The sequence below is a fragment of the Panulirus ornatus genome, chromosome 7 (genome assembly GCF_036320965.1).
Source record: "Panulirus ornatus isolate Po-2019 chromosome 7, ASM3632096v1, whole genome shotgun sequence".
In the NCBI taxonomy this organism is placed as follows: Eukaryota; Metazoa; Arthropoda; class Malacostraca; order Decapoda; family Palinuridae; genus Panulirus; species Panulirus ornatus.
Genome location: NC_092230.1, coordinates 33,652,261 through 33,674,265, shown reverse-complemented (window position 1 = coordinate 33,674,265; position 22,005 = coordinate 33,652,261). Strand labels below are relative to the sequence as shown.

Sequence of the window (22,005 nt, the reverse complement as noted above, 5' to 3'; positions counted from 1 at the left end):
TCTTGGCAAAATTTCATCGCATTCTGGTGAACTAGGATTCCACTCGTGCATCCTTAGGCAACGAGATGTGTGCAGTATGAACTCGGAGACTGGTCGAGAATTGTACCGTAGGGGTTCAGTGTTCATCCGGCAGAGATTATGTGGGCAAAATGTCAAGCACAAAAGCTTATTGTAAACTTAATCAAACACATGATTCATCTCGTGAGACAAACACTCATAAATGAATGGTAGACCTGGTGGACCTTGAACTTCTGAATATTCCGGGTAAACCGTAAATCTATGTGTTGGACACAGCGATTATGTATATATATATATATATATATATATATATATGAACAAAGCTACCGAGATCTGAACATCTACAGTGTCTCACTTTTAATCTATCTTCACGTGTTTGTTGTTTGAAAAGTTTCACCGCAAAATGTCACACATGTAACTGTGTTCACCGTCCGGCAAGTGAAGCCAGTGAAGGTCAGGCTGTTTCCCTCTTGATCTAAGAAGCTTCCGACTTTGTGGAGTTGTTTTAGGAGTAAGACTTTTCGCGAAAACTCAAGAGAAACAAACCCTGGTTTGTGATAGTGCATTTTTCTTTCACTTTTTTTCAACGAAAAGCAGTAACCAGTATTGATCTTCAGCGTTATCTACATGCCAATAATGAGAAAAGACAACTGAATTGCCAATACAGGAAAAGCCATTTCAAAACCTTGAAAAACCTGTTGAAAGTGCGAGACATGTCGACAAAAGAACAAAAGCAAACTACTATGTGTCCCATCACAGGACAGTGTAACCTCAAGAGAATGTTCAGACTTGGAAAACGAAGGAAGTTATATAGTATCTTAGAAGATAGAAGTTATCAATCCACTTAGCAAAACCATACCACGTCTGCTGAAATGAACTACAGTACCTGAGGAACGCAAACATCAATCTCAGTGAGGAGTTCGAGCCTTATCACAACGACTCAGCGGAGGTACTGAACAGGAGAGTCGTTCCTTAATACAACAACCATGATGCCACAAGTATCACTTACACAAGATGTTACCAAACATCCGAGTGACAATCTCTTCTCATATCTTTTCCAAATGTATGTCAAAATTCATGAATGTGTCCCGAGACATTATTCACAAAGTACCATCATTAAAAATGATCCCCATCTGAAGTGAAGCTGAACGCGTACCACATTATGACAACCTCCATCCGCCTACCTTTCGCATATTCACTATCTTCGGACGACCACAATGCTTACTGTCCTTAATCTGTGTATGCACAGATGAGACGGTAAAATAGAGACATTCATAAATGCTACACCCTGTTCACTCGAATCTGATAGCTGGAGCCTAGAAAAGTTTGAATAAAGAGTGCAGATTGGTTAATGCAACACTCAAGAGCGTGGTAAATATACAGCCCTTCTTATTTTAACACGTATATATTCATATTTGTAAATTTCTTGCCATATGAGCAGCCGGTTTAAATGTGGAATCATTTTCGAAGCTAAAAGACGTAAAAATTAGCGTATAAAGTTTGCCGTTATCAAAAAAAAATTAAGGTGATTATAAACGTTATAAAAGGACGAGTGACGATTGAAGTAAATGCGGGCATGTCGGTGTCTTCAGTCAACAAGATTACGTGTTTGTCTAATAAGGCAATGTGCAAACTTAATGAACTCGTACGGTAAATATTGGTTAGCTGCCAGTTTTCATTATTCTGTAGATTATTCTTTGTCAGTTTAAGTAATTTTTTGTAAATCATTTGCGTCTGGCTAAATTTTACATGACGCGAATTCGACATTTGGAGTTCAAAGGGCTTCCATCTGGCACCAGCACATTACATGCGCTTTCGGATCGTCCATTCAGTATTTTCATATTCATTCCCACGCACGCCATTCACCTGTTTGTGTCCACCAATACCATCTAAGCTTTGTGTCAACCCAGCTATCAGATCTGAGTGAACAGGGTATACCAGTCAATAGCCTTCGATGAAAATCTGTATTTACTCCTCTCCCTGTCGGGTACATCAGAATTTCTTTGATTGGAGATCAAAGAGTTTTCCAGCCTAAAACAATTCTAAGTTAGTAATGGTTACTCCACCCAATGCTGACCCACAGACTTACTATGGGGACAACCATCTCTGTCAACGATATCTGACGCCTCAACCCAGCAATAAAATAACTGTTGTGAGACCCATTACTGTCTGGAAAGTGCTACACGAAGTCTCCATGAGCAACATCAGTGACGGCCATAGACAGTGATCTTTGTCATCTACCTCAACACTTAAAAGGTTAACATCCTCCTAACTTAACTCCTTCCGACATCAGAACATCAAAGACTAACTTTTTGTTATGATCCGTACAAGGTTTATCATTCCAATGACATTTCTCCGTGTGTGCTGAGGAAGTGTGGTGGTATTAACAGACGTTCAAAATGCTGTTCATATTGTCATTAGTCGAAGATCTAGTGCTAACAGAGTGAAAGGGGACAAATTTTATACTTTAAAGATGGGAAAACTGAGCTGAACTAAAGCCAGTCTCTGATGAGTGTGGCCTGTACAACACCGGAAGAGATATTCAGAAAGTAAACAGACTACTTGCAAAGGAGAACCTACCTGAGCAAGAGCTAAACACAGATTCAAGTTAAGGTGGTCATGTGTAACAAACATCTTAAAGACATGCAAGAGATTTCCCTCCTATGACAAAGGAGAATAGGCCGACTGTGTTTCTGGACAGCCGGAAAGGATCTAACACTGCTACAGTGACACAGGAGATATATTTCAGGTACAATAAAGTAGAGACTCCTTCGATGGATAGAAAATTACCGAGGTGGAAAGGAACAAAGGACGCGATAAATTTCAAGAAATGGGGCCTTACGTGTGTAAGGGTTTAAGAGAAGGGGGCTATGTGTGTAAAAGTTCAAGAGATGAGGCCCTAAGATTGTAGAACTCACACCCCGTATTGTCGAGATGGGTATTTACACTACCGCACCCCTCCGAGTTAGAGCCACGAACTGAAGCTACATTGTGATTATCTAACGACGTCAGACACCTGCACTTAAAGAGAATGATCGAAATAAGGGCACAATCCTGGCATAATGATAGGGCAAGTTTTATCTTTGTCCATCTCGGGTTATTACTGTTTACCAGCTACAATGTTCGTGGTAGTATGCACTTACATACCACAACATACAAAATAATCAGTAATAATTAGTAATAATTCTGTACAATTTCTGTAACTCCCTAATGATACGTGGGAAAGACAAGAGATGACACCAGGGAGGGCATTTTTCTCGGAGCATTAGCAAAAACGTCACTTGAATGTCTGGAATGGCCTAGAAGGAATAGCAAGCAAAACAACTTCCAATTTTCTGCAATGTGATCATATTTATATACAGGCAACGCAAAGAACAATTTGAAAGTCCTTAAAACCTAGCTGAATTCCTTGCAGTACAATGATCAAGGTTAAAACAATTCTATCAGTCTTTGGACTGTAAAGTAACTTCAGTTAGATATGATCATAGGAAACATTATGATAAAGGGAACTGACGCAGCGAAATATAGGGCGAATGCAGTGACCTCGCAAATCAATCATTTATTAAGCGACCTTATAAGGTAGTGACATCAGAGAATTAGGGAAGAAATTCGTCGGTCGACATTCAAGTTCTCGCTACGAAGACACGAGTTACAGAATTTTATTTTCATTCGTTCAATAATGAAATGTATTTTCAAGTTTTCAGCTATAATCCCTCTTATGATTATAAGGCTAAATAACAGTGGACACCGTTATCCGGCTACTGACGGTCACTTTATAAGAAACAAGATATCATACTCTTAATGTACCACATAAATGTGATTAACCTCACTCAAAAACATCAAAATATGTCATGTGATGGACAAATACATCAACAAAATAAATATACTGAGATGGATAGCCTTACTTTGGTAAGCTTGACAAACCTTTTACTCCACACACATCCCACTTCACAACCACCTATCTTAATCCCTCAACGCCAGCATTTTCTGTAAGAATAATTAAATACTGTCCGATTTACCAGCCAAATAACAACAATTCTGAATCAGTCTAATTTACATCTAGAATGTGGTACACTGATGATAAGCTGTCTCAAGTGTAGTTCAGAGATAATTGATTTAGGGAAAGTTTTGATATGGAACGCAACATGGGTTTCAGTTTTACAACGGCATTCCGCCAGAACAACAGATGGCCAGGTACACAACCAAGGACTTCGCAAAACATGAAGTTGACTATAGTAGGACGTGCAGTGTAGGCATGAACTCACGAGGATGAAGTTGTAGAAGTTAGTGCGTTCACGGAAGACTGGAATTATGCCGCTCTCCAACAAGTCCTCGGCAGAGTTGACCGGAACTGACCTGTCAAGGGTCAAGTAGAGGTAAGGCCAGAGGATGACTGGGGAAAACGAGAGAGAGAGAGAGAGAGAGAGAGAGAGAGAGAGAGAGAGAGAGAGAGAGAAATTCCGTGTATTGGTAATGTCTTGAAACCCATTAACTAGACATGTGTTTAGGATGGAATCTGTAGTCATCGGGAGAATCTGGCCATGTTTTAGAAACGCCTAGAAAACAACTTCTTGCCTTTACAGTCGGACTTTGATGGTTACAGGAGAGCAGGATTTGATGGATTGACTGGATTCACATCAAAAACAGAAATGTTCAAATGGTTCATCTGACCAATAAGATTGTTGTTCCTTCGTCGTTCAAGTTCTTTACCACACAGACAGTTTCAACACAAAAAAGTATTCTGTAAACTCGGTCTATGTACAATAAATGAACGCACCTTCTACTTTAAGAGCTGACTGCTTCCGTTCGCTTTAAATATTCTCAGATTTTAAGCACCCAAATAGTGATAACTGTTCTTCCCATCAAATTCCTCCAGAAATACATTCCATCAATATTTTAGTGTTTGAGCACGAACTGGCATTTCCGCGATTTCAATATCAACGTATCAATGAAACTTGCCGCTGTTCATGTTTCTTAGAATCATGTGTTCTACCTTAGAGTCCACGATCGTGTAATTTGGACCTCATTAATAGTGTTCTTCAGGTACAGGGTTTAGTAACTACACATCACCATCGCTAACATACCTCAGGCAAACTGGAGGAAGGAGGCTCTGGACTATGGGCTTTCAGAAAGATGGGAATGATAGCCATCTTCTAGCGAGGTAATACCACCAAACTTCTCCATACTATGAAACCGAAAGGACTAAGGTCTTCAGTCCATTTGGGGATCCGACTCGAGGATACACAACTTAGAAAAAAGGTCCAGATGTCGCACTTCCAGGCCCTATTGGAAGACAACCCTACTGTGGTTCTCTGCCACCTTAACAAGTCCATTAAGTCATATGATACCATGAAGGAGACATCCCTTCAACCACACTGCTTGACAGTAGAGAAAGCCAAGTTTTAGTACTTCAGAACCTATCATAAAATAGTATTTTGGTGTACGACTATAGGACTGCCAGAGACACCGTCAAAGGCAGACGTGCCTGACATTCAAGAAAGTAATAACCGATTTGGTGGCCGAGACTGTCCCAGAAAACCTATGCAGAACCATTGCTCATCTACAATGATCGTGGTAATACCTTTACAAAATATGATAAAGCCGGCGTCCACTCTGTACCGTGAAGCTATTCAACAAAACGACATCCGAAATACCAGAAGCTGGCAACCCTCTTAGAATATTCAGAAGTCCCTCTCATCGTCAAAATAATAATAAACCTCAAATGTTTACAGGGATCAGAATCAACAATAAGCCACCACTACCTAGCCCTAATGTCCCACACCGACGTCCAGCGGTGAATCCAAAAGTTAGCCACCAATCCGCATGTCAGCAATCAGTTAGCTGCTCAAGCACTGGTGTAGCATAGTGGTGTTGTCAACGCGAGCTACTGTTATTGCGCAACCATCAAGCTCGACAGCAGTATTGTCTACTGAGGCAGCTATACACTACACCACATCTACTTGGACGCTACCAGCTCTCCTTGCTACAGTGATGCTTCCAAAGAAACCTATAGACATCCAGCGATTGGTGGTGTCTGCACACATTCCAACCGGCCACAGCCACCTCACAACTTATATTGTGCTAGACAGACGTTCAGTGGGTTTGATCAAGCTGGCTTACAGCAAAACTACAGTACTGCTTTCTCCTCTGCTGCAGCCTCATAAAACTGGAGTGTCTTACTCTCGGCTGCAGCAACACTAGTCCCTATCACCGCCTTGTCATCCGCTGCAAAGTTACGAGATTACAGCATACCCTCACCCCCGCTACAGTGGCGTGGGAACGAGGTATCGCCCCTTCCCTGCAGTAGCTCTACTAGCTCATGGTATCGCTCGTTCCTGGTGCACCATCATAGACAGTCTCCACTGTTGTAGCGTTACAAAAACTCCAGCATCCTAACATTCTAAGCAGAACATTGGAAACAACACATCATTCTCTCCCCTGTAACAACACTAGCAGGCCACAGTAACGTTCCTTCCTTTACAATGGCATCACGCAACACTCAGTTTTCCCTTATGTCTCTTGTAGCAGTAACATTACTACCATAAGGATAATCTGCGAGAGGGTATAAACACGTAAAACAAGACGTTCCGCACAAATAAGCAAACAAGAATTAACCTGCTTCTTAGGAAAGCAAGACGCGTACATTACACCCGCCCCGTCAAATTAACTGGTGTGTTTACACTTCATTAACTCTGTGTTACACAGTAACCCACCAGATAGCAAGGTCACCACTTAACCTAGAGCCTGAAATTTTAAGATGAGGCAGTGTAGCTAAACCTCAATCATCTATTTAATTTGACCATTTTTCTCCTAACGACACATTACCACCTCACACACTGACACCACCAGCACAGCAGGTCACCTCACATTCCCTCACACAGACACCAACAGCATAGTACATCACCTGACCACATTCCCTCATATTAACACTACCGTTCCAGCACGTCACCTTACATTCCCTCACTTTCACACCACCATCACCTCTCATTCCTTCACACAGACACCACCGTCACAGCAGTCACCTAACATGCCTTCACTTTCACACCACCGTCACCTTACATTTCCTCACACTGACACCGTCACAGTACGTCCCTTAAATTCCTTCACTGTCACACCACCGTCACCTCTCATTCCCTCACACGGACACCACCGTCACAGTACGTCACCTTACATTCCCTGACTTACATCACCATCACGTCATCTTGTATATCCTGACACTGATATCGTCATTTGACCCCCCCACCACATGTTTCTCCTTCCCTAATCTACCAGCTCCTCATATCTCACTTACTCTCTATTCTTTAATCTCCAACTCAAGTGTTTCAGACTTGCCAAAACCCGTACGCTGGACTGGATTAACATAACAGGTCATCTGTTCCTCATGAGCAACGTATCACATATCGGGTTTTCATTCTCGGTTATATTCGAATCATTACTCGCATAACAGGCCATAACTAAATATGATTTTTGTCCGATTTTCATTCAGATATCTTTGCTTGGACAACCTTGTCATGGCAAAGTTGTTTCCAAACAAACACACACTTTCCTTTTCATTGGTAACTTCATTTCTACACAACCCAGTCCACAACCACGCGCGAAATAGCTCATTCAAGATACTGGCTTGTGGACAAACCTGACTACAAAGGCTAAGTTAGTGTAAAAACCATGCATAAGGGGAGGAAAAAATAATCACACCTCTGACCCGCAACAAGAAAAATTGAAGTGCAGCGCGAATGAGTAATGCAAGCCCGCCTAACATAGATGTGACATATTGTAAGAGATACACATTATGAACAATAGTATATACACTAAGTATGGCTACTATTACCAACGGGGAAACTTACCTCCCACTAAACGTTTAAATCTTGCCACAATACTAACGCACTAAATTATTCCCGGCAAGTACCGATAGCTAAAGGCTCAACAGAAACTACCCGCCGCTCGTTAAGTGGAATGTTAGTAGTCTAATCACTTGCCGCAAGTAACATCGATATACTGATCTACTTATCAATGGGACGATTGCTGTTGCTACTCCTAAATATAACCTTACTCACCAATAAATATGTTGGCAGTTTGATTCATTCAGGAGGATATTTTGTTGATAGATGACGCAAAGAAGTGAATGGTGCTCGACTTCTGTAGACTGCAGCAGGCGCCTGGTTCGAGAACTCTGTCAGCAATGACGCTCCAGTTATGTACACAGCAGGCGCTCTTGAGATTACCGTCGTCGGTATGAACACCAGGTGGCGAAGGACGTTAACCGTGGGGCACTTGAACGTGTTGAGCGAAGCTGCCACCATACTGCAACCTCAACAACCACCCTTGACACAGACCAGCGACTATACGATCAAACAGTACGAGAAACACATCTTGTCAGTCAAGCAGCTTGTACAGGACTGTTCGGATACCAAATGAAATATGTGGCCACTTACTATCAAAGAAGGAACGCTGACTCGAAATTAGCGTCATGACAGTAGTAACATTAAGGCAACTAAACAAAAAGACTAATTGGTCGTGTTTTAGTTGCGTCGCACGCCGCTGGTAGCGCCGCCAGCGAGTGTCGTCTCCAGAGTTCAAGTTTTCGGTAGTAAGTCATTTTACGCATGGCCCCCAGGAGGAATTCGTGGGTGTGCTCTTGTTATTGTTTACTCATGTGTCTCCTTAAATATCAGCGTCTCGTATCATTTGTGTATAGCAAAGGATGTGTATATACCGGTCATAATGTAGAGGACATGAGACTGTCTACACGAACAATATTCACTAAAGACTGTGAACATAAAATTTCGTACACAGGCTTGTTCATTTACTGTGCAGAGTTTTGTGTAGCAATTACTGAACAGAAAAATTTTGTTTTATATTTCTAATAAAGAGATCCGATATTAATCATACGTTATCTACACGCTCGGGAAATCAAGTTTTAGAAAATAAAGGAGAAATGTGTAAGTTGAAGGCAACACAAAAGAACATCTAAGGAATATGGTGTGCTAAATATCCACTGAGGAAAAGGAAGGACATAGAAAATAGCATTATACCCAAAATTTCTTAGTCAACTACGTAAATGTATGTTGTGTAAACAAAATATCACACTCCTTAAGAACTAAGCTATCATAGACACCTCTAGTATTACGACAGTTTTCTGTAATGGTAGATGGTCCCATTTTTTATGATTTAATTTCTAATCACTGGCGCGCGCGTTTGGATAGCACTACGTTCTTGGTCGAGATTACTCTCCTTAGCATATTTGCCTTGAAAAGTCAGGAAGACGGAGTTACTGCTGAGTGACTTAAGAAGAGTTTTGATCAGTTAAAAGTTGTCAAGTAATCATGGAAAAAAGAATTAAAATACGTTCACATATAAGGAGCTGCCACCACCAGTATGCAGCCTTCGATTACTGATTAGCGAAAGACCTCCAATAAAATCTAATTTCTACTTTTGACAAACAAATCCCTGTCACATCCCTACGTTAGAGGAGGGAAGGTGGTAAGGAAGCCAATCCAAAGGTCCTTCACCTTCCTACGCCCTAGGACACACACACACCTGAAGGGTATAGCGAAGAAGGCTGTGATGGAGCCGCTGTAGACGGAACCCACCACCAGTGCCACCATCATGACCATACCGCTCACCATTCGACTGCTGACACCTTTAGGCCACCACATGCAGCCTGTAACACATGGGACAAGCTCGTCATAAACACCATTCATTGTACAAGACCAACAGCTACAATATTCACTTGCTTTCCTGTCAGTATCAACGGTTTACTGTTTACAAGGGTTTATATTTACCATCCTTGGTAAACTAGCCCAGTTCACAGTACCCCATCGTCAGCGATCACTTACAGAGTGAACCATTTCTGGCTGGGGTAAGGTATTTTGCCTTAACAACAAAAATGTACCAAAACAATTCAAGTTCCCTTCACTTTCGTATATACCATAGTGACTATCAAGGTCTCCACTTATTACATATCATGATCATTATGATTCTGCCAAATGCATCATATATAGAGTAGTTTATAAGATTTTCACTAATTCCACAACATTACATACGATTCTCTCTCTCTCTCTCTCTGACTTATTAGAAAATATTAGTTTGTTTGTCTCTCAATATTGTCGTAATCAGATTACCATAAATGAAATCTTACTCTGGAAGAGAAATATCTTGAGGACGGAGGTGAAGCCTCGGGCATCACCGCTGTTACCGCTCACGCCCTGGCCGCCCACCAACCGCCTCTCGGCCATCACCAAGCCGTCCACCACCACGCCCGCCATCACGCCCACACCCACTAGGCACGCCCACACCTCCGTTACCAGAAAACGTGTTAGTTGAAGTGACATTCCTTGCAATAATATGTTCAGTATTTGGATTATATATATATATATATATATATATATATATATATATATATATATATATATATATTTTTTTTTTTTTTTTTTTTGCTTTGTCGCTGTCTCCCGCGTTTGCGAGGTAGCGCAAGGAAACAGACGAAAGAAATGGCCCAACCCACCCCCATACACATGCCTTGATTCAATCCACTGACAGCACGTCAACCCCGGTATACCACATCGCTCCAATTCACTCTATTCTTTGCCCTCCTTTCACCCTCCTGCATGTTCAGGCCCCGATCACACAAATTCTTTTTCACTCCATCTTTCCACCTCCAATTTGGTCTCCCTCTTCTCCTCATTCCCTCCACCTCAGACACATATATCCTCTTGGTCAATCTTTCCTCACTCATTCTCTCCATGTGACCAAACCATTTCAAAACACCCTCTTCTGCTCTCTCAACCACGCTCTTTTTATTTCCACACATCTCTCTTACCCTTACGTTACTTACTCGATCAAACCACCTCACACCACACATTGTCCTCAAACATCTCATTTCCAGCACATCCATCCTCCTGCGCACAACTCTATCCATAGTCCACGCCTCGCAACCATACAACATTGTTGGAACCACTATTCCTTCAAACATACCCATTTTTGCTTTCCGAGATAATGTTCTCGACTTCCACACATTCTTCAAGGCTCCCAGAATTTTCGCCCCCTCCCCCACCCTATGATCCACTTCCGCTTCCATGGTTCCATCCGCTGACAGATCCACTCCCAGATATCTAAAACACTTCACTTCCTCCAATTTTTCTCCATTCAAACTCACCTCCCAACTGAATTGACCCTCAACCCTACTGTACCTAATAACCTTGCTCTTATTCACATTTACTCTTAACTTTCTTCTTTCACACACTTTACCAAACTCAGTCACCAGCTTCTGCAGTTTCTCACATGAATCAGCCACCAGCGCTGTATCATCAGCGAACAACAACTGACTCACTTCCCAAGCTCTCTCATCCCCAACAGACTTCATACTTGCCCCTCTTTCCAAAACTCTTGCATTCACCTCCGTAACAACCCCATCCATAAACAAATTAAACAACCATGGAGACATCACACACCCCTGCCGCAAACCTACATTCACTGAGAACCAATCACTTTCCTCTCTTCCTACACGTACACATGCCTTACATCCTCGATAAAAACTTTTCACTGCTTCTAACAACTTGCCTGCCACACCATATATTCTTAATACCTTCCACAGAGCATCTCTATCAACTCTATCATATGCCTTCTCCAGATCCATAAATGCTACATACAAATCCATTTGCTTTTCTAAGTATTTCTCACATACATTCTTCAAAGCAAACACCTGATCCACACATCCTCTACCACTTCTGAAACCACGCTGCTCTTCCCCAATCTGATGCTCTGTACATGCCTTCACCCTCTCAATCAATACCCTCCCATATAATTTGCCAGGAATACTCAACAAACTTATACCTCTGTAATTTGAGCACTCACTCTTATCCCCTTTGCCTTTGTACAATGGCACTATGCACGCATTCCGCCAATCCTCAGGCACCTCACCATGAGTCATACATACATTAAATAACCTTACCAACCAGTCAACAATACAGTCACCCCCTTTTTTAATAAATAGGAGAATAAATATGTACACAGACACATATGCGTAAGAATTCCTATATATTTGTATCTACTTACTACAACGTTTGTAATTGTAGCACAGAATCTAAATCTGGTGCAGATTTAGTTATATCACCACCTGAGAAGTGCTCCAGTCTAAGGGGATCAGTGGACAGCACCTGGATCTACTGAACAAGGCTCCACCTAATCATCCTGCTGTATGATACAGAAGCAACTGTATTACAGCAAGTTCAAAGATGGCAGTTTCCTTTTTGAAGACTACGGGCATTGCGATGTTTTTACTATACTTTCTTCAGATAAAAGGCTTAGACGATTATCATCATTTTTTTTTAATTGAAATCAAGAAAACATTCACTCCAATGAATGTTCAGATATGAATGATTCACATGATTAATGCACTTACAATGGCCTCTTCCTTTCTGAGATGTTATACATTTTCTATACGTCATATTGTAACTCGTCAATGAGGTCTGAATACTGAAATACACCGGAGATCTGGTGCACTTACTCGCTGTATTAGTTGTATTACGACGAAGTTGTGTAGTTTAGCCATGTCTTTCCTTCATGGCTCAGTCTAACATCTACAGCACAACACGGGAGATATATGCCTCAGGGAAATATTGCTCAGCTTAAAATTGAGGCGCTCAAGACTGAACTCAAAAGTCCTCTAGAGTATTTGAAGATCTATAAACAAAATTATAGAGTTGGATTGATTTACTGGTTTGATGTGGAGTATCTATATAATCATAGACAGGAGTACCCTAAAGTGTTTGCACAGTTGCCACACAATTGTGTCTGATGATAAAATAACTGACAATCTTCAGGTCATCCATGTTCGTTTCTTTCAGCCAATGGTCGCTGTTCTACTCTGATTTAACCAACAGATCCTTCATGACCTACAGGCGAGTCCTAACAATGTCCTTCTCTTATTGAGAAGAACGTCAATGATTCAGGGATTCCGTGTTCAGATGTTGTGCGGGTAACCAATTGTACTCCCAAATATCAGGCCCCTAATACTGTTCTTTGCACAGTTCCTCCCACCATTGTTCTAAGCGGTGTTCATCCTAGCCTTGTTCTCCATGCTGTTCATCTTAGCACAGTTTTCAGCACTGATCATCCTAGCGCTTCCTGAACCGAGACAGGCGGCCAGCCCCAGCAGGGAGGTGACTGGAGCACCTGAGTGGTCCTGTGTGTCAGATGCTGATGTTCCTTAACGTTATGTCATCAGATATTCTTCTCCATCGAATAAAGTCAGCTCAAAACATCCAATAAAAGAGTTCGATTGTTTTGATTTATGTAATCGACTTATCCTTGGGTGTGAGTTAATTTTCAAGGTTTGATTTCCCGTCACAGAGACTTGGTTACTGTTATCATTTGTTTGTAAAGTCTTCTTATGAGATACATCGACCAACAACATAGTTGGGGAAATATTTGAAATTATAAAATTTCAGCCATCGTAATGGACAACAGGTCACTTAAAACTTAATGATACATATCATAGTGCAGAATGTCTCTCTTTTTTTTTTTTTTATAATGCGTCACCTAACGTTGATGTGATGTCTTGAAATGAGACGAAAATAAAGAAAATTTCATATCTCGCAAACGAGACGCTTATATATTGCTGATACCCAGCAATACCAAATTATGACAATCGTACCTTCATTTGAATGTTACTCCTCAAGCTTCCTGACATGGATGACTTACGCACACGCTGTCACTGATCAAATTATAGATGTCTACAACAATGACAATGGCAGCCACAGTGAAGGCTCACCCCTGCACCAGTGTGGCATGACCAACTCACAGCCTTGGCTAGTGATCACCCTTCTATACTCGGATCTCCTCTCAGGTGGTGATGCGTCTCAACCCCTACCCGGTTTATTATCTTCAATAGGATCAATCCATGTTACAGGCAAGGTTAGTTCCTGTCATAAGGGCGATCAACAAAAACCTTACCTAGGGACAAAACAATACACAAAGTTAAATCTTTTTACGTCATAGAGAGAGCAAGCATAGGTCACACACAAGTCAGTCACGATCAAATGAATTCATGTTTGGTTCAATCATCTGTAGGTTCAACACAAGTCAAGCAAGGTCAGTAAACATACCATACAGGACTAACAAAGTTCATAAAAGACAATTACTAAAGGTACCATTCGATTACACGTCACACAGACGCTTAACACAGGTCACAGGCTGGTTCACTCTTTCACGACGGCAAAGACACTTAGTACACAGAATCAGCAGAGTCAACACAGTCACAAAGTCTTTTACCACAGCTGCAATGGACGTAGGTAGCAAGCACTGATCATACGTTATAAACACAGTGCAGTCGCAAGTGGGAGTAAACAAGGCCAAGAAAGATTACATGTAGTGTGGAAGGTGAGATTCATCCAGGGTTGAAGCGGACGCCTGATGACGACTTACGACTAAAGAAAAGATATTGAGGAGGAGGAATGGCTTGATGACAATGGTTGGTGCCTGACACAGGATGACGACCCCGTCTATGCCGTACGGCTCTGTGAATTCCACAACCTCAGCCCTCATGGGACTAGGGCTGAAATCCAGCGGAGCCATGTCTGCCTCCTGCAGGTACACACACAGGGTGGTGGTGACAACACCGAGTACACAAGATGACACTGTCAGAGGAAGTATACATAAAAACATGACAGATGACGCATGTGGCTCTACTTCATGCGTAGGTACTGATCAGCGATGAGGACGATATTTACTGCATTGTAACGAGCAGCGAGAGGAACACTGTTGAAAACATTTAAGTTTACGTTAGTGAAGTTAGATAAATAAACCAAAAGCTGACACTTTGGAGCTGAAGAAGATAAAGATAAATGACAGATATATGAGGTGGCGATTAGATCCCACATTGCTCAAGTTTAAAAAAGATGATTTAATTCCCTGTCCTCAGCCATAAGTGCTCTTGCACGAATATCAACACAGTGTGTTCAGGAATAAGTGAAGATGGTAAAAAGATGAGTTTTGGAAAGAACACCTAATCTCTTTCTACTGGTTTTTCCTTGACGCATATACATATATATTTACATCTTATGAAAGTTTAGTACCATGAACACGCTGAACACTTCTTTATTAACCAGAAGACATTACATTTATTTCTTCTTTATACTGTGTTAACGTTTCAGAAGTCTTTACATCTTCCATCATCATCAGACATCAGTTACTTAAAAGCAATGTACAAGGATAGTATAGTAATGCTCGTTACTTTCTCATTATTAATAGTTAGCTCATTCAGTAACCGGTATAACTGACTCTACGCCATACTTTAACATATATCTAAATAAAATCATATCTGGCCAGGTTTCTGATACCTCTTGAACTTTGTCTTAAGGTAAACGATGTATGATGGTGGAATTTGTAGACTTTCTGAAACCTTCGTATAGTGTCGAGAACTGAATGCAAATTCTTCTGTAAATGAGAATGTCTCATAACTTGCTCTTGGCAGTGATTTTCATGAAAAGATCTCTGTCAGAAGGTTGATCGCCACAACTATGTATGCAGTGGCCTATGATGGTAGGTTTACCCACAGGGCGGGAGTTTGAACCTCATTTCTACTAACGCCTCCCACGTTATCATTATGTCCTCTGACGAAAAGGTGTTTTGGTGCGCATCCTACACGCTCATACTAACCCTCCTGGACAGGACGCCCACCATACCATTCCAGGAACCGTTGGACGTGACAGACCCGAAGCCCTCGACTGGCAGTATGACATCGGTGAAGTTCAGTTTCCTCTGGATCAGCCGAAAGACGTCGGCGCCGTAGCCCCGAGCACCCGCCAGCTTCCTTACGTTCGTGTCGTACTCAAACACCGTCGGCTTCTGTAAAGATACGTCGTAAGTGTTAGCCTTTGTGACTGCGTTAGATGTTACGTTAGATCTCGTACCAACTTGGTGTATAGTATAAGGCTAACCACTTGCAGAGGTAATTTACACTTCGTACTGGGTCCTCAGGTCCTTTACTGTGTCAAGAATTAGACGTTATCATTTTCTTTTCTTCGCACACGGGGAGGGAGCTCTGCACTCGTAGAGCCCCATCTCTTATTCCCGTTTTCTTCTTATATTGTTATCTGAATTATCCTGAGGTAGATGAATGTTTTCCTTGTGATGTTTTCAAACAGGTGTCACAGTTTGTCCTAGAATCACTAAGATACTGGGACGTCCTGGCATCACTTATGTGTCAGGACTTGTGCTGGGATGCACTTGACTAAGACTTTGTTACCCGTTATGGTATAGAACATCTGTGTGTAGTTGATGGTAGGAATGAGCTGATGTGTCTGGAATGAGATACTCAGCTCGGAAACATATCTGTACTGTGAGAATGTAGGTTTCTGTTGATGGCCAACTCACAAGTGTTCCCTGTACTGTCAAGTTACTGACGGCTGTACTGCTGTGATTAATCTTTGTTTTCTTGATATGTGACACGAAGGCTGCAAGCTGTAGTCTCAAATAACCCTTGTGAACTACAGTAAAGTAGACACAAGGTGAGTGTACTTCCTCCGAAAAGTGCAGGTTGCATTTCCTGCTTTCGATCTTTTAAACTCTTCCAATAAGGTCAAAAGCTGATGCGCTCTGTACAACAGTTTGTGCATAGCCTGGTTTATAACCTGCTCATATGCATCTTCAAAGCTCTTGGCGAGTTCTTTTGCTTTTTGTTTGATGGAAACGTCCATTTGGAATTGGTTATCATCAAGCCAACATATAAATTCCTCGAGAATGACTCCAGTGGTAGTTTGTGGAGACGGAACGGTCTCTTCCACTGCTTGCTATGAGAATGTCCTCAGCAGTGTTTTCTTCATACACAAAAATTTCCATCAGAAAGTGTTTCAAATCATGATCTGCCATGTAGGCACCAAACACCTATGTGAAATTCACTTGAGCATGGAATCCCTGAAGCATGACCACCAGGTTTTTGCAAACCTCTGACTTAAACCAGAGTAACACCTTTTTTTTTCTGTATTACAACTGTGTTCATGAGATGTAGAGACTGTGAATCTTTGCCCAACGACAGCTATCATAAATGATTCTTGAAGGCGTACTAGATGCTTATGAATTAGTCTTGTCGCTCCCTGGGGCGTAATAAATCAGCTGAGTTAATCAAATGCATATGAACAATTATTTCTAGAAGACTATAACTGGTTATTTCCTAAGGTGACAACATAGTTCTTCAGCTTCAGGAAGTTCTTTTACAAATACTATTCTGGCAGTTAGTAACAAATATCTACCATCCATTTCACATACCTGGGAAACACCTGAAAACTCTCTCAGCACTGACACAAACATCGATATGAAAAAAAAATCCTTCTTTACTCGTGCTATGCCATATTTATCTACTAAATAGATAATCTATCGTTTCTGTTTGATGACGAAGAGAAAGATATTACCTGATGGCAAACAAGTCTGACAAGTCTTTGTTGTAGGTTGACAACCGGCTTGGGCCACAGTGGGCGAAGGACCTGGAGGCCGCTCGTGGTCCAGGCTGCGGCCAGCTTCAGGCGCCAAGACCCGTCCCCCGGGGCGTCCACACCGGCCACCAGCACCCTCCTGCAGGAGACATGAGTATATTACCTACACACCCAACCTCACCCACCTGTCGAAATATATGGCGGCCTCACACACTTGTACCCACTCCTTGTGGCATCACTCACCTGTAGCAGTGGCCTCACACACCTATAATAACCCCTCTAATGGTTAAATTCTCGTTCTTTAAATTCTCTCATCATGTGTAGACTTTTTTCTACATCATTTCCGACCCTTTCGACTTCGCTCACTTCCAACACTTCCTTAAAAACCAACTCCTCATTTTCGTTTTCACAAAATTCATTAAAACTACAACCGTTGTGTTGACATTGCCCAGACTTAGTGTTGACACTCCCACTGGCACAGTATCCTGAAAGACTCGACCCCACATCATCTCTCAAAGTCTCATAAGCTACTTAATCCATACTCATTTTCGCTACTTTGTGTTCCACTTTTTCTTGATGTCTCTGATGTCAGTTTCGTAATCTGTTCTATGCGAACATTCATTAATATGTTTTTATGTATATCTGTTCAAACTTCTGTAACACTGTTATAATTCTGACCCTTAAATTCGTATGGGCAGTACCTGGAGAGAGATAAGTTCTTAATTATAGAGATTCCTCTCATTGTCACCATATAACTAGGATGATCACCACATTCTTCTCTTCAACTAAAATGTAAACAATCTTTTCAAGATAGATGAAAATTATCATAATGCAGCAAGAATAATGAAGTTGCTGCAGTTAGGCTTAATTCTGTGGCATAGTTATTGCTGTTTACGTGATATCTTAGTGACATTCTGATGTACTTGTTCCTATCAATGTGTTAGAAAGGGTGACATCTCATATTCCAATGATACTGGTTTCATTTGTCTTCCTTTTTTTCTTCTAGTCTTTAAACAACCATAAACAACGTGTAAAAATCCTGTACCTGTTAAAACAGACAACGGGTAAAAGTTTTGCACTTCTTTTTCTTAATGATGTTCCCATCTTCAAGAACGGGACTCTAATTACCATTATCATCATAAGAATTAACCAAGTCTTCTCTACTTCCGTCCTGCCATCATACATCCACTTACAGGCCTGTGAGGATCAAGACAGGTACTCACCGAGGAATAACTTGTAGTTCCCTCTGGGTTGGATGGGAAACCCTTGCGTCATATTTCTTGAAGTGTCTGGGCAGTTGCTCGACGTCATCAATGAAGACTCCTTTCATTCCCTCTGTTAAGACATCTGACATGACATCCAAGGCGTGGGTGAAGGCCTTGGGTGGAAGGTTGTGGGTGGCGTCTTCAGTGGAGGTCGGTGCTTGGCTGGGTTTTGTTGACTGCTTGGTGATGCTTTCGTTTTGGAGGGCTTCATGCACGTCAGAACCATGCTTGGTGGTGGTGGTGATGACGGAGTCAGGAAATACTGATGTGGTCTGGGCAGCGGTGCTAGAGTCATCAGGAATTTCACGTAGTACAGAAGTATCGGCGGCGGAGTTGGGTGGGGCGTGAGGTACCATACGGACGCTCATGGACACCCAGATCCACTTGGTTTTCTGTAAGAGAAGTGAGTACGTAAAGTTGGTGTTGCAGTGGTTAACATATGGCTGATATGGCACTGCTGCTTCTTAGAATACTGTACTAACCACGGGTTCTGATGATGTCAACTGGCAGTCTATCATCGGTAATAAACTCCTATACACACTCAGTGACGTATGGTTATAGCGCCTCTCAGGTCAGTCTCACACATCCTCAACCTATGCAGCCTAGCTTGTTAAAGTGGAACATGAACTACGCTATGTTAGCACGCTTCTTACCTTTCACTCTTTGCTGTAAGTTGGATTGTGATGAGACCAAAGACTTCATTCACTTTTCAACCTTCACATAACAACCCCTTCCATTGCATCGTCTCATATCATTCCTCTGGGATCTTCATCCGAAACATCAATTCATCTTTTCCATAGTCTGTCTACCTCTCCTCGACGTACGGTCGGCTGTTACTATATATCTGCTGACCAAACTATCGTCTGCCATACGTTCTACATGATCATACTACATCAAAACTTCCATCAAAAGATTCTGATGGTTCCTTTGCACCAAATATCCTTCTCATATCTTCATTCTTTACACCCCTTATTCTCTCTCTTATTCTACCTTTCTTGACGGATGAAGTTTGAACAAGTTCCTCCACCATGTAAGGTTCCTGTATACTCTTCGCAAATCACGCAGTTCTAGCGAACCTCCAAATTTTCTCCTTCGCATAACTCTACCTCAACCATAGCTTCTCATCATCATCCTTCTTAAAAGGAAAGTTCTTCAGTAAAAAAAAAAATCTTTGCTGCTCACTTACCATGGCGTTGATTTTCCCAGAAGTATAGAGTGTTGCAACCTGAAACAAGAAAATATAGTATAGTGGCATATAAAAATGAGCATTTTGTTGTTAGAATCTGGTTGTTTCATCTTGTTAACAGTACAAAACATTCCTCAACTGTGATGTTCCCTCATTACCCAGACATGAATATCACCTGTGCTGGGGGAAGTACAACGTTAAGCTATGATGTGTACAGAGTGCTTATTTACGGTCCTGTAATGAGTTTCTTGCTTCATTTAATTAGCGGTAACAATCTATTTTTCTCTCCTATTCACTCTTAGTCGAACCGCCATTGCACTTTACCTCCCATCTCATCGGACCATACAGGATGCGATACCTTTTGCTCTATCAGCTTTACAACACTGTTCATTCTCTCGGCCTGGTGTATGACTGGGAGACTCTGATGATGATAAGATCAACTGAAAAGGAAGGCCATTAACAACCTAACCTGATACTCCATCAGTTTTTTTTTTTTTTTTTTTAGAAATGGAATTGGCAATGTGTCTGCGAGGAAGTAGTGTACTATACAGACAGTGATATATGAATTAGATTTTGAAAACTATACAAAATTCATCAGCAAAAGGACATCAAAATTAACCCGAAGGTGTATTCGATACAACTTTAAACGCATGGCACTGAATGAAGAAAATTGTATTTAACGTAAAAAACTTTAGTTGTACTAAAATCTTACACACGCATGTAACCCACGAAGAAAATAAGAAGAGAACTTAGAGAGAAACGTTAGAACAAGGATGAGTCTGTCAGATATTTGAAGATGAGTTTGTAAAAGATTCAAGAAGATTGATTCTAACAAGAAGCATTATGGTGTCTGAAAAACTAAGCTTAACGAAAAGGTAGCTTGATAAAGAAGTTCGAAGAATCTTTTCTTCATGGAGCTTAGAAGAGATAAAGCTTAAATGTTTTCAGGAAAATGGAGGGAAAAGGATAAGAAGAGAAACACACGGAATGATAACTGGTTAGCTCACAGAATCTTGATAATTGGTAACATGAAGAAGCTTTAAAAACTTTATAAAGCTTAGAAAGCTATGACAAGTTTAGACACGTGAAATAGGCTTTTAGAAAATTATAGAAGCACAGAGATGATGACTGAAAAGGCATGAAGAAGAAGCAGTTCGGAGGTTAGGCTCGAAGAAACTTGAAAAACAGCTTAAAAATGAAGATTGACGAACTTTTAGAAAACCTGAAGCAATGACTACGACTTGGCTCGAAGAGGTTTAGTCTAATAATAATGATAATGATAATAATAATGATAATAATAATAATAATAACAATAATAATAATAATAATAATAATAATAATGATTGATAATAAATATAATAAAGCTTGAAAAGTGTGAGATAAAGCGACATCTTGAGGAAGTTCCGTGTTTCAAAAAAACGTAATACAAAAATCTATATAACCAGGAAAAGGAGCCATAGTAAAGAGAAAATGGAACCCTCAGAGGAAGGCAATAAAAGAGGAGCAAAGACGAAGGTTCAAAAAGAATGAATAGAAATTTAGAAAATGAATAGCTTTTTGAAGAAACTGAAAAATAAAGTCTGGTGGAAGAAGGACCAAGGAACTTAATGATAATCCGACTAGGATTCCTGAAGCTTACACGGAGCTTTACTGAGGAAATGTGAGCGAGAAAAAAGCTTGAACACAAGCTTAAAGCAAAAAGCTTGAAATGAAAAGAAGACTTGAGAGATTAAAAACAAAGAAGTCTGCTCAATTAAAAAGAAAATGTTTTAGCTTCAAAAGGGGAAAAAATGAAGAAGGAGCACTTCTAGATATTTATGAAGAAACTTTGAAAAGCTTGAGGGAGTTTAAAGAATCCTGATGCTTGAATAAAACTGAAGCCTGTACCTTATTCAAGGAGAAGCTTAGTAAAGAGAAAGCTTGAAGAATCCTGATCAAAAACATTAGCTAAAGGGCGAGCAGTGATAAACTTTGAGAAAAGCTTCAAGTTGAAGGTTGAAACGTGTGGAAGAAGCTTGAACTGAAGAAGCTTGACGAAGTATATTTATAAATCCAGAGGATGAAAAGGTTTGAAAAATGAAGTATATTTATAAATCCAGAGGATGAA

At 41.0% G+C, this 22,005-nt stretch overlaps 2 protein-coding genes across 2 annotated transcripts in view; both read right to left on the bottom strand.

Moving 5' to 3' along the window:
• The window catches only part of LOC139749510 (gastric triacylglycerol lipase-like), a 294,599-nt gene extending 279,992 nt beyond the window's left edge, over window positions 1-14,607 (bottom strand). Inside the window, exons 1-4 of the mRNA XM_071663457.1 lie at window positions 14,443-14,607; window positions 10,157-10,313; window positions 9,556-9,679; window positions 4,284-4,374 (exon numbers count right to left, since the gene is read on the bottom strand). Coding sequence (XP_071519558.1) covers window positions 4,284-4,374; window positions 9,556-9,679; window positions 10,157-10,313; window positions 14,443-14,592 — 522 coding nt within the window. The 5' untranslated portion in view covers window positions 14,593-14,607. The remainder of the gene's footprint in view (window positions 1-4,283; window positions 4,375-9,555; window positions 9,680-10,156; window positions 10,314-14,442) is intronic.
• Window positions 14,608-15,102: 495 nt separating this feature from the next.
• On the bottom strand, window positions 15,103-19,090 carry LOC139749344 (uncharacterized). Its single transcript, XM_071663064.1, has 3 exons — window positions 18,671-19,090; window positions 17,427-17,586; window positions 15,103-15,864 (listed from the first exon to the last, which is right to left on the bottom strand). The coding sequence occupies exons 1-3, from the start codon at window positions 19,078-19,080 to the stop codon at window positions 15,658-15,660; spliced, it is 777 nt and encodes a 258-aa protein (XP_071519165.1). The 5' UTR covers window positions 19,081-19,090; the 3' UTR covers window positions 15,103-15,657.
• Between the last annotated feature and the right edge of the window lie 2,915 nt (window positions 19,091-22,005).

Excerpts from the sequence above, each read along its gene's own strand:
- LOC139749344 (XM_071663064.1), bottom strand. The coding sequence starts at position 19,080 with ATGAGCGTCCGTATGGTACCTCACGCCCCACCCAACTCCGCCGCCGAT. Across the intron at positions 17,587-18,670 it reads GAACTACAAGTTATTCCTCG|GAGGGTGCTGGTGGCCGGTG; the intron begins GTGAGTACCTGT and ends TGTCTCCTGCAG. Across the intron at positions 15,865-17,426 it reads TCAGACTTGTTTGCCATCAG|AAGCCGACGGTGTTTGAGTA; the intron begins GTAATATCTTTC and ends GTATCTTTACAG.